This window comes from Gobio gobio (genome assembly GCF_949357685.1).
Source record: "Gobio gobio genome assembly, chromosome: 5".
Classification (NCBI taxonomy): Eukaryota; Metazoa; Chordata; class Actinopteri; order Cypriniformes; family Gobionidae; genus Gobio; species Gobio gobio.
In genome coordinates, this window is record NC_137101.1 from 23,562,662 (window position 1) to 23,576,270 (window position 13,609).

The 13,609-nt window shown below is 38.7% G+C and overlaps 1 protein-coding gene across 1 annotated transcript in view; it reads right to left on the reverse strand.

Annotated features, from left to right (window-relative positions):
- The window catches only part of magi2a (membrane associated guanylate kinase, WW and PDZ domain containing 2a), a 302,773-nt gene that overhangs the window by 16,934 nt on the left and 272,230 nt on the right, over window positions 1–13,609 (reverse strand). Inside the window, exons 15-19 of the mRNA XM_079817222.1 lie at window positions 12,602–12,717; window positions 12,265–12,457; window positions 6,331–6,591; window positions 5,831–6,016; window positions 3,321–3,615 (exon numbers count right to left, since the gene is read on the reverse strand). Of these exons, the coding sequence (XP_079673348.1) occupies window positions 3,321–3,615; window positions 5,831–6,016; window positions 6,331–6,591; window positions 12,265–12,457; window positions 12,602–12,717 (1,051 nt within the window). The remainder of the gene's footprint in view (window positions 1–3,320; window positions 3,616–5,830; window positions 6,017–6,330; window positions 6,592–12,264; window positions 12,458–12,601; window positions 12,718–13,609) is intronic.

The following is a 13,609-nucleotide window of genomic DNA, read 5'->3' on the forward strand; positions in this document are numbered from 1 at the left end:
AAACTGATTTTAGTTTTTAGTGTTGTATTTTTACATTTATTTCGACATAATAGTATAGAATTTGAATATCGGCTATAATAACCATTTAAGGGATAGTTCACCCAGAAATTAAATTTCTGTCATTAATTACTCACTCTCATGTCGTTCCAAACCTGTAAGACCTTTATTCATCTTCAGATCAGAAATTAAGATATTTTTGATGAAATCCGAGAACTCTCTGACCCCTCGATAGACAGCTATTTAATGAACACTTTCAAGGCCCAGAAAGGTAGTGAAGACATTGTTAAAATAGTCCATGTGACACCAGTGGTTCAACCTTAATTTAATGAAGCGACGAGAATACTTTTTGTGTGCAAAATCAAACAAAAATAACAACTTTATAAAACAATTTCTTTCTAGCCTGTACGCTTTCGAGTTCTATGGCAGCCAATGCTGTTCATGTGAGCACCACAACGCATGCGCGTGATGCTGATGCAGAAGCTGATCAACGTAAACTGTGTAGCAGACTGACACAGGCTAGAATGAAATTGCTGAATAAAGTTATTTTAGTTTGTTTCGCTTCATAAAATTAAGGTTGAACCACTGTATTCATATGGACTATTTTAACAAAAAGTGCGAAAGTGTTAATTAAATTGCTGTCTATGGAGGGGAGGGGCCTGAGAATTCTCGAATTTCTTCAAAAATATCTTAATTTGTGTTACGAAGATGAACGAAGGTAGCCTGACAAGCCTGACATCAAGATGTGGGGTCTGGGAACACACCATTGGCAGGGCTCAATCCGAGGAGCGGGATAAATGGTTGTCTTTTAAATTCCCTTTGCACGCAATAGGATAGCGCTACAACCAACCAGAGCAACGAAGAAGGTGAAGCGGAGCTAGTTGATAGATTAAACTTTCGCCGTATCCGGTCTGCAAAACTCTGAACACATCTTCCTTTCTGAAGAATGATTTCAGTGCTGTTCTTTGTTCTTTTCTCAAAGATAAGCTTAACTCCAAGTCTTCCAGAGTCGCAGCCAAAGCCGTTTCGAAAGGCCGCTGTTCGCCAGCTTCTTTGTTTTCAAGTAGCACGCGGAACCGCCGCAACTCTGCCGCCATTATGTTACGCCCGCCCACCGACTCTATACACGATGTGATTGGCCAGACTAGAGTTTGGTTTTTCCAGCTCGCAAGCTAACGGAGAGTTGCTAGACTACCCTGGCTGCAAATTAGATTTGCTGCCGCTAGGGTGTGTCTATATTTCTAGGCTAGAATGAAGGTCTTATGCTGCGTTCACACCAGACGCGAATGACGCAAATAAATCGCGCTATTCGCGCGAAGTTGGACGCTTGAACATTGAGCTTACTTGCTTCATTCGCGCATGAAATTCGCTTCATTCGCGTCTGACATTCACTTCACAACAGACGCGAATTCGCGTCATGGGAGGGGCTTCTGCCAGCTGGCTCGTCTCGTTGAGAAATGGCTGACATGGGCTGTGTTTACACGTCTTTTTTGTTAAAATACTACTGTTAATGTGTGACAAAACGTAGTTTTAAGACTTTTTCAGGCAAGAATGTACTTGTTTAAAGCTCACATCTGTGGTTTATTTATAAAAAGCGTGCCTATTTGAACATTTTATCTGCCGTTTTCGGAGTTGTGAGATCCAGGCGATCAGCGGCGCTTTGCACTTGTTAACCCCGGCGAGAGCAGCCTTTCCTCGGCTAGTCCTTCAGACATTTGCCGCTGGCTCTGATGTCTCTGTGGTGTCTCGAGCTATAATTCGTCTTATGTATATGTAACGGGCGATCTATGGTCTCATGAATCTATAATTTGTTCACTGGCAAATCATTTAGGCTGATGACAAAGTGAAGTTTCATTACTTTTTTATTTTTAGGTTATTTAACTTTACGTTACTATTGTAGCCTACTAGCACTGACTTTGAATGTTTGACTGAATTGTTTGCTTTATTTCATGTATAGCTTCTTATACCTTTTACTTATACTTTTGTATTATTGATCATACATAAACTTGCATTTAACAAAAAGAGACTGGGTTGTGTTTCATGTCATTTAATGCTATCACAGTGATAATCATATGCACACTTGTCTGAACCAGGTATTAATATATGATTAATATAAACCAGATTTTCTCCTCATTGTTGTCACTACTAGAGCAAGCTCCTGATTGGTTAACGCTGCGCGAATATCCGGCAAAGTTCAGATTTTTCAACACTGCGATTTGCGCCATTTGTGCGAATCACGCGTCAAACGCTCAGTTCACGCCGTGTCATTCGTGCGAATCGCGCCGCAGAATATCTATTCGCGTCTTTGCATTGACTTAACATGTAAATCACTCGCGCGAAACGCTTCATTCGCGTCCTGTGTGAACACACCATTACGGGTTAGTAATGACATGAGGGTTGTGTAATTAATGACATAGTTCTCAATTTTGGGTGAACTAACCCCTTCAGGAACTTCTTTCAAATGCATTAAAAAACAACCTTTTGAACAGTAGTGTATGCGCTAGTCTGTTGAATCTAAATGATCACAAGTGAGGAACAGACTGAAATTTAAGTTGGTATTAACAAAATTTTATCAGCCAGATTCATGAACGAATCATTCCATTAGGTTTTAAAAATGGATCAACTGATTATTAAAAATAACTCAAAGAAACCATTGAGAGCGATTTAAATTTCAGTCTGTTTTGAGTTGCATGGAAAAGCGCGACCAATACAATTCATCAAAATATCTCAATTTGTGTTCTGAAGATAAACGAAGATCTTATGGGTTTGGAAAGACATGAGGATGAGTAATAAATGACATAATTTTCATTTTTGGGTGAACTATCCCTTTAAGGTGAGGTCACATCCATTAAGGTGAGGTCACATCCATTAGGGTGAGGTCACAATTTCTAAAATTTCACAAAACAACGAATTATTCACAGATAAAACAGGAGTCACTTTCAAACCTAGCAGGTTTCTGTTAGTCAGTGTGTCAAATCATGTGACCAACTTGAACCCACTGCGAAATCTGTGTGGGGAAATCTTTCGCCCTCAAGCAAAACGCCTAATCGTGCAGTTTTCTATTGAATTGACTTTGTGTAAATTCCTCTGAGTAACGGTGAATGTGACGAGTGCATTTTAATACTGGTGCATCTCTACAAATGTATAAGCAGCTGCCCTCCCTGTCATTCACTTTAATAACTCCATGGTCAAACACCACAGACATTTTCTTAAAATTTTTTTTTTTTAGCTTAACCTAAAATCATAATTATGTCTAAATGTTAACATTAATAAATCAGATACAAAAATAGCTTAAACCAATATTTATTGCGTAGGTGCCTTGCCTGCTGTCGTGGCTGTAGATCTGCACTGGCACTGTGGAGGGCTGGGTGGGCGGGTTCTGTTGGGCCACTGAGCTGGGCTGATTGGCTGGGCTGGTTTGAGTGACAGGGCTCGGTTGTGCTTCTGAATTAGCCTGCATTATGGGGCTGGGTTGAGGTGCAGAGTTGGTTTGAGGGTTGGAGTTGAGTAGAGGGGCAGCACCGGTCTGGTTCACAGTGCTGGGTTGGCAAACTGGACTGGGCTGGGCCATAGGGCTCTGCTTCTCTGAGCTGCCTGCAGACGGCGTGCTGTTCGTCTCTGAAAAATGGAGAAAAGACAAAAGGCTAAGCTATCTTCTAAAATAGCATTCTTTGGTTGTTGCATGTACTGACTGCATTGTTTTAGCACTAAATGCACTAAAATATTTATGCAAATAAATTAACAGTGCAGACACCCAAACAAATTGTGAAAGCTGGTACAAGATGGAAAACTGAGTGATAGTTAATGGAGTATATAATAATCTAAAATATGTGTATAAAACATAATCTGGCATACTTAACTAAACTGCACAGCATTCAATTTTTAATGAGGCAGAATCTATGGGCTATGGAAGCTTGTTTCGGCCACAGAATAAAAAAAATTGAGTCAGAATAAAGTCAGAATTGTGTGATATAAAGTCAGAATTGGGAGATATAAAGTCAGAATTGTGTGATATAAAGTCAGAATTGTGAGGTATAAAGTCGCAATTGTGAGATAAAAAGTCAGAATTGCGTGGTATTAAGTCGCAATTGTGAGATATAAAGTCAGAATTGTGTGATATAAAGTCAGAATTGTGAGAAATAAAGTCAGAATTGCCTGATATAGTCAGAATTGCGAGACAAAGTCGCAATTGTGAGATAAAAAGTCAGAATTGTCAGATAAAAAGTCAGAATTGTGTGGTATAGTCACAATTGCGAGATAAAAAGTCAGAATTGCCAGATAAAAAGTCAGAATTGCATGGTATAGTCAGATTTGCGAGATATAAAGTCAGAATTGCCCGATATAGTCAGAATTGTGAGATAAAAAGTCAGATTTGCGTGGTATAAAGTTGCAATTGTGAGATATAAAGTCAGAATTACTCTTAAAAGGAAATTTCAAAATTTGACATTCTGTTGTAATTTACTCACCCTGTAAGACTTTTTTGTGAGTAAAACCTTAAAGGATTAATTTCTGTATTTTATAAAGTCAGAATTGTGTGATATAAACGATCAATTCTGAGAAAAAAAAGTTCCATCAGAACTGAACTTTATAACTAATATCTCACAATTCCGATAAAAGTCAGAATTGTGATATATAAACTTGCAATTGCGTGTTATTACGTCAGAATTGTAAGATATAAACTCGCAATTGTGAAAACGCCATCCGAAACTCATTCGAGATAGATTGCAATCCGATCACTCAAACCACTTCAGGAGGAGGTGAGACACATTCCAGACTCAATGCATCTGGTTGTTGAAGCCATGTGATATAGCCCACTGTAGATAAGTATCACTTCAACAAGATGATGCGCAAACTGCCGAAAATGAAACCGAAAGTAGTGTGACTAAAATCTCCTACCAGTGCTGATGCCGCTCTCTCTCCTATTGCGGAATTTGATCTTGAAACCAGTTGATGATAAAAAAAATGTAGCACATATCTGTTGCTTTCGGTGACATTGAATTTGCATTCACAGAAGCAAAGAAATTGAAGATCAGATTTATATTTTGGAGACACATGTATGTGGCTATGTTTAAAGGGAACAATTTTAACAAATAGTTGATCAGTAAAAAGTGACCAGTGTGAATAAGCCCGATAATAATTATAATTTACATAGAAAGGACCGAATGACAGTGAGTAGTCAAAATGGATTTTTGGTGGTTGGTGACTTTGGTGATTTATTGAATTTGGCTCTGAAAAGCTCTCAAATTGACATCCTGTTGCCATTTCCTCACTACAAACCTGTATGACTTTTTTGTAAGTAAATTGTTCATTTTTGGGTGAACTATACATTTAAGGATTAATTTCTGTATATACGTATTTTTGCACGTCATTCAGCTATCAATATTAGTTATTTTTTATGTTGCAATTTTACAATTGTTATTGTTATTTATTTTTTATAATATTTTTTAAAACCTTTTTATTTATTTAATTTAGCACTGACATTTCAGTCACAATCTCATGAACCTCCTGCATTTTTATCACAAACTACCACTCGGGAAAAACAGTAATAACATCCAATTACATTTCAACTTCAAAATCTCTTAAATTCGTGTTTGAAAAGAACTGTAAAAGTATAGTTTGTTTGAAATAATTGGCATTATAAAGCTACAGTGTGAAATTTCTGCAGCGCTAGGCACATGGCAAAAATAACCCCCCCCCCCCCCCCCTCCACTTCCACCCCAACCATTGTTCAGAAAAAGGTAGTTGACCAGTTGACATGACAGAGCAATGTTCAGGAAGTCAACCTACAAAGTCACTTTAGTATCAGAATTAATGTTCACAGATGTCCACTCACCCTCCTGAGGGATGATCCTGAGTGTGACAGTGAGTCCCGCGTCCTTGATCAGTTTGACGATGTCTGCGTGTGGCATGTTGACAATAGACTGATGGTTGACGGCCAGTATGCGATCTCCAACCTTGAGCTTCCCACAGTGGTCTGCTGGGCTTCCCTCAATGATGCGGCCAATCTTATGAGGCACGGCTGACAACACACATGCACAAATACTTTTTACGTAATACATTGAGAGAGTTCTTTCCCTGCACTCTGTCCTTTCATGTTAGTGGAGCTGTTTTTATATACGAGCGTGGGCGCTGCATTAGAACATTGAAACTAGCCTCTTCAGCCATCAAATAGAAGTGCATCCATTATTAATACACAGGTTTATGAGGACATGCTGCACTTTTAAAATCACTATGACCCTCTGAAGCAGCCAGCCTAAGTGAGCTATTACAGTAAAGGAATGTCCCCGATTGAAAGTTAAAGTGTACGAAGTGTACAAAATAGTCCTTCCTTACCAGCAGCAGCTGCGGTTTCAGGCCTGTTGAGTGAACTGATAATAACGAATCCAAACCCTTCACTCTCCTTGCGCTGAATGGTGACATCGCTAGGCTGCAGAATCTGATTGGTTACTGTGTCTGGTGGGGAGGAGCCTGTGGTGGATGGGGCGGAGTTTTGTGAGGGGGCGGAGTTGCAGAACATTCTGGAGTTGAAGTCACTCCTGGGGGAACTGTGCTGGGTAGATCCAGGACTGCGGCCATTCTCTGGAAAGGGTTCACCTGAAGATACCAGAGCGAGAGAGAAAGTACAATGAATAGACTTTTCAAGTAACACTTTCACTGGCTAAGCATTTTAAGCACGTCTGTGGTCGTGAAGTCATTTGAAATACTGGTGTAGGCCAACCTGAAGTACATTACTGGACCCTTGCTAGACCCCCTGGTTTGAGGATGATGCAGTCAACATGGGACTGCGCTACATCCTGCAACATCTGGACAAACCAGGGACTTATGTGAGGATCCTGTTTGTGGTTCAGCTCGGCCTTCAACACCATCATTCCAAACCTTCTCCTGTCCAAATTAACCCAGCTCTCTGAGCCCTCCTCCAACTGTCAGTGGATCACCAACTTCCTGACAGACAGGCAGCAGTTAGTAAGGCTGGGAAGATACTCATCCAACATCCACATAATCAGCACTGGCGTCCCCCAGGGATGTGTGCACTACCAACTATTTTTCATCTTCTACACAAAGTTAAGTTTGCAGAGACGACACTACACTCATTGGCCTCATCCAGGACTGTGATGAGTCTGCATACAGACAATAGGTCGAACAACTGGCTGTCTGGTATAGTCACAACAACCTGGAGCTGAACACGCTTAAAACATTAGAGATGGTTGTGGACTTTAGGAGGAACACGCCAACGCATTAGCAGGGGCCAACAGCCAGGGATTTTTGGATCGCCGAAAACATTAGTCCAAAGTGGGCCAACTGGGGCTTAAGAAGTGGTCATGAACAAAGGCAGAGTTTACCTGAGTCAGGAGACGGTCAACACCGCTACTTATTTCCCATGTTATTATACACTTAAAAAAAAAAAAGAGTGGTTCTTGGCTCGTAATCATAGGGGATCCACTTTAAAGTGCTGTATAGCACCAATCTTGGTGCTTCAGTGGTTCTGCAGCGGTTCTTCACCGGTTCTTTGGCTGAGGTGCTATATAGCTCCACTGACTGACCGCTAACATATACAGAACATGTTAACATATGGTGCTATATAGCACCAAAAGTGGCTCCCCATTGATTATGACCAAGAACCACTTTTAGTGCCATATAGCACTATGTTTATGAAAAATACTAGATACTGCTTGAAGAACATAGACAAATCATATATAATCGTGTATTTATTTTGTTTCATGTTATATCCATGTCTTCCCTGTTCCTTTGTTGATACCGAAATAATGTATCTGCATGTCATAAAAACATGCACTCCAGTTAACTCGTAAACTCATAACTCCTGTTTTCTTCTCATAAGCTGAAAAGATAACAGTGTAGTGAGACAGGAGAGATCACTCAAACCTCCTCAGATCGCATCATTTTGTGGAAAATGTATAGAAATGCTCACTCTTTCCAAAGAAATGTGACATAAACATATGATATTTTATCAATGTTTTTCTAAATGTGTAAGCCTTAATGAAGTTGTTATTTGGGCATTCTTGTGATAGCAAATAAATGGAAGCAGGCGGAACTGAGGTATTTGTTCTCTTTTTAATGGTAAATACCAGTTTGATTCAGCATGTCAAATATCAATGCTGGAATCTTAAAGGCTGATTTATACTTCTGCGTCTGACCTACGCCGTATCCTCTACGGCGCAAGTTACGCGTTGGTTTTCATTTATACTTCTGCGTTGTTGCCCACGTCAATGTGCAATTCCACATGCAGACCGCTAGGTAGCAGTGTCCACGGGCATGTTGATGGTAACCCACAGTCATAATTGCCAGGGTCGCGGTTTTCCCGCACAACTGGGATATTTAAAAAAAAAAGTCGCGGGAATAATTACGGAGTTGAGTTTTTTTGGGCTACTTTTATAATGTACCGCGGCCGGAACAAAAAAAATAGCAGGCAAAGAAAAATATATATATATATATGGAAACTGTACTATTTTAATTGTTTTAAAAAAGTATCTTCTGCTCACCAAGGCTGCATTTATGTTATTAAAAACACAAAAAAATCTGTAATATTGTGAAATATTACTAAAATGAAACTGTTTTCTATTTGAGTAGATTTTAAAATGTAATTTATTCCTGTGATCAATATTAATTTAATAAAGATCAATTTATGATTAATTCAAAGAAATGAATACATTTATTCAGCAAGGATGCATTAAATTAATCAAGTATAGACATTTATAATGTTGCAAATGCTTTATATTTCAGATAAATGCTGTTCTTTTTTTACTTTCTTTTCATTAAATAATCCTGAAAAAAATGTGCACAACTGTTTTCAACATTGATAATAATCAGAAGCAGCAGCAGATCGGCATATTAGAATGATTTCTGAAGGATCACGGAAATAAATTGTTTTTCAAAATATATTCAAATAGAAAAAAAGTTAGCCGATTTTAAATTGTACAAATATTTTACAATAGTACTGTTTTTGCTGTATTTTGGATCAAATAAACGCAGCCTTGGTGAGCAGAAGAGACTTTCAAAAACAATCAAAATAGTAGGCTACAGTCAGCCCGTCAGCCCCCCCCCCCCCCCCAAAAAAAAGTGGTGCGTGTCAGGGTACGTCGTAGGGTACGAGCGCATCACACAGCCTACGGCGTACACTCAACGCAGAGGTATAAATTGGCCTTAAGTCTTTAAGTAAAGACCAAGCGTTCGCTTCTGTCATGCTCATTTTGCGATCAAGCTAGTTTTAAGTCAGCTGGTGAAACGGTGGGGTTGTGTGACATTGTTCTATGGAGGCGTGTTAAGGCCGGGTTTCAGGGTAGCGCTGCATGGCTCCTGGCCCGACAGGGGAAACGCAACTTGATTTTGGCCTCGGTGCTTGAGATCCGAGTCTAGCATTGTTAGCCCTTGCTTGCACTGGCCCGACAGTGGAAAAGCGGCTACTGACTCCATTGTAAAAAAAGGCCCAACAGAGGTGGGCAGTTCTACTCTGCAGTCATTGAGTCTGTCCTCTGCACTTCTATAACTATCTGGTTCAGCTGTTGAGAGAATCATCAGTGCACCCCTCACCACTCTCCAAGAACTGCATTCATCCAGAGTGAGTAAAAGGGCTGGCAAAATCACACTGGACCCCTCACATCCAGGTCACTTTCTCTTTGAATTGTTGTCGTCAGTTCGGCGCTATAGAACACTGAGCAACAGAACAGCACAAGCAAAGTTTCTTTCCTCAGTTTCCAACTTCATCTTTTCTCATGGAAAGTTAACTGCGCAATAAAATGTGCAATACAAAACACTATTTATAACTTATATTTATTTAGCACACCATACCTCTTATTTACCTTCCCTTACATTTGTATATAACATACACTCTTAAAAATAAAGGTTCTTTGGCGGGGTGTATGGTTCCATTAAGAACCTTTAATATCCAAAGAACCTTTCCATTTCAAAAAGGGTTCTTTGTAGTGCAGAAAGGTTCTTTAGACTATAAAATGGTTAGAAAAGAATGGTTCTTTAAAGAACCTTTCACAAAATGGTTCCTCAGGGTACCAAAAATGGTTCTTCTATGGCATCGCCATGAAAAAACATTTTTGGTTCTTCATGGCACCTTTATTTTTAAGGTGTGTAGTACATACACATATATATTATGTATTTTTATATTTTTATTTTTTATTAACTTATTCTATTTTTATTATCTGTGTCTTGTCTCTGTCATTCTGTCTGTGCTGTGGAAGCTTCTGTCACCAAGACAAATTCATCATATGTGTAAACATACTTGGCTATAAAGCTCCTTCTGATTCTGATTCATCAGACTTAAATGGGAAATGCCACTAAACTGTATATTTCAAGTTCACAAGCGTTTATATCTTTTTGAACTGGGAGGAGGGATTTGAGTTTTGAAAATTACAATATTTTTACATACTGTAGCGCACTACAATTCAAAAGTTTTGAGTGGGTAAGATTCATACTATATAGTATGGGTAATAATATACTTTTATTCTGCAAGGATCAAAAATGGTAGCAAAGACATGTATGTTTCAAAAGATTCTATTTCAAATAACTGCTGTTCTTTATATTCATCAAGGAGCCCTGAAAAAAATGTATGATGTTTTCCACAAAAATATGAATCATCACAACTGTTTTTAACATTGATAATAATCAGAAATGTTTCTTAAGCACCAAATCATCATATTAGAATGAAGGATCATGTGACACTGAAGACTGGAGGAATGATGCTGAAAAGCCATAAGATCAATAAATTACACTTTAAATAAAATAAAATAGAAAACATTACTGTTTTTACTGCATTTTTGATCAAATAAAGCAGCTTTGGTGAGCATAAGAAACTTACCGACCCCAAACTTTTGTACGATAGCGTATACTAAACACTTTTAATTGAAAAGACAAAGTGATTTCTCATGATGTGATCCCTTTAATACTTACTGGAACATTTACGAATCATCACAATCAATACGACACAATTGTATTCATCACTTTTCCAGGATTTTCTTCCGGTTTTCCTCGATTTTTTCTCTCTAACAGTTACATTAAAAACATTAAATACGATTTTTAGATTTAGAAACAGGTATCAACAACAATTAATACAAGTGTGCGAGAAAGAGAGAAACAGAGATGCTATAGTTTGGCTAACGCTCGTCTGAAGTCCCTCTGCGATCAAACAGTAAGCCTAAAAAAGCCAGCAGCCAGACATTTCCCAACCGCTCCACTGAGATGCAAGGGGGAGAAACGATTGTCCAGGAAAGATAAGAATGAGAGGATGAGTCAGACAGTGAGAAGGATGAGGGAGGCAGAGCTTAAAAGGGCACAAAATCTGAGCCTCAGCTACACCAAGAATTATTAGACAGGGAGGAGGTGAGAGAGAGAGACAGAGAGAGAGAGAGAGAGAGAGAGAGAGACAGAGAGAGAGAGAGAGAGAGAGAGAGAGAGAGAGAGGACAGGACACATGATAAACAGCAGAGGAACAGTATAACAGCACCTGCTTCATTACCTCCATTACCTTCTTCACGTAATATATACTTTGCAACAATCTATAATTGCTGTAACTGTCAGGAAATAACAAGCTTTAACCTTTAAAGGCGGTTTCTTCAGTTTCAGGCAGATTTATGTCCCAAGAATTTATTTTCATTAAAACAAATACATTTTTTTTCACATTGAAACTGTGTTGGAAACTTTATATCATGCTACCATCATTTTTTTTGCCGCTGTTTTTCAAATGTCTTTTAAGTACAGATTTTATTGTTTTAATTTTGCCCTCGACCCAGACTTTTTAAAAATGTTTTATCTTAAACCATGAATATCTATTTTGAAAATATTATTACATGTTTAAAACTATGATAATTGAAAAAAGAGAGTGGATTAAACATTAAACATTTCAATATTTATCATTTATCTAAACAATTTTGCCTCTAATAAAGTTAATTTTTATAATAAAAACCACTTGTTTACCATGGCCAAACCAGTGAATTGCATGCTTGAGATGAAATATGAAATGTAATGGCGAAAAAGGTAAACATAACTTGTTAACAGATTATTTTGAAATTGTGTAATTCCAATGGAGTTGTATGTTTATGTGTAAAAATGTATTGTTTAACTGTGTATATTTAGGATACATAAAATGGTAACCATAGCAAGACAAAGGATGTGGCCACTTTACATGCAAATGTTAAAAATTTAATTTCCTGTTCCACAATACATGATTTGATATGGGGTGGATGTTCACACTTGGACATTGTTAGTGGACAAATATGAAAACAAACATAAGACAATTCTCACCTGTGGGCTGAATTCTCCGTCGTACAGTGAGTTTAACCTGCCCAGTCCGGGCCGCCCCATGCATGAGGTCAATGACGTAACGGTGGGGTTTTCCAGCCACAGGGATCCCATCGACTGAAATCAGCTCGTCTCCTGGCCGGAGACGCCCGTCTTTATCTGCTGGGCTCTTCTCGATGATTGCACCAATCAGGATCTGTACAGACACAGCACGGTTACTATGGGCTCTCTTTTAAGCTTTGAATGGAAACTAAAGTAAATGAACAGTCATGTTATCATGTTAGCCAATGGCAGTGAACTCTGTTTTAGGAAGCGTGTGCGTTAGTTCTAAAGTACGAGCCTTCTCCTGAGCCTCCGGACTCACAGGCTGTCCTGGTTCCTCTCCGCCCAGGATTCTGAAGCCGAAACCGGACTTCTGTCTGCGCAGGTGCACCTCCACCTCCTGGAACTCTGACGCTGACATTGAAGACACACATTTATCTCACAATTTAGTCATTTTTCCAGATTATTCTCATCCTTCAAGTGCAATTTACTGTTCTAGTTGACATTTAAGACCCCCGTTTCTGTTCAGTGAGTACTTAATTTGTTAATTCATTCGTTTTATGTTCTTGAACCTGTATTGGCAGGTTCATTCTGAAAGCAGTGAGAATGATAAGTGGCAAAAACTGACAAAAAAAAAAAAAGAAACTCCAGGAATCTCCAGGTACTATTTCACAGAGGTCACAGTGACTGGATATACAAAAATTAAATTACTTTTAGACACTATTTTAATACCTTGTAGAGGCATTTAACAGAAATAGTTTTTTTTGTTAGCCCTTTTACAATATACAGTGAGGAAAATAAGTATTTGAACACCCTGCTATTTTGCAAGTTCTCCCACTTAGAAATCATGGAGGGGTCTGAAATTGTCATCGTAGGTGCATGTCCACTGTGAGAGACATAATCGGAAAAAAAAATAATCCAGAAATCACAATGTATGATTTTTTAAAGGGGCTATATGCGTTTTTCTGAAATTTAAACTCGCGACTGACACCTGTGGCCAAAAAACAGAACTGCTCTTATTTTCTGCTCGCTCTCGCAGCGGTGGTGACGTCACATCCGAAGACAGCGCGGGAAAAAAACGACCCGCCAGAAAATAGGAAAAATAGGATACAGGCTTATAGGTGCACCCACTGTAAGCGGACAAGGTGTCAGTATGCTCATCAGGAGATGTTTGAGTCATAAATGGTAAAATAAAAAGGCTATTGTTACGTTTATTTTGGGGAAAAAGTTGCATATAGCCCCTTTAACTATTAATTGTATGATACAGCTGCAAATAAATATTTGAACACCTGTTTATCAGCTAGAA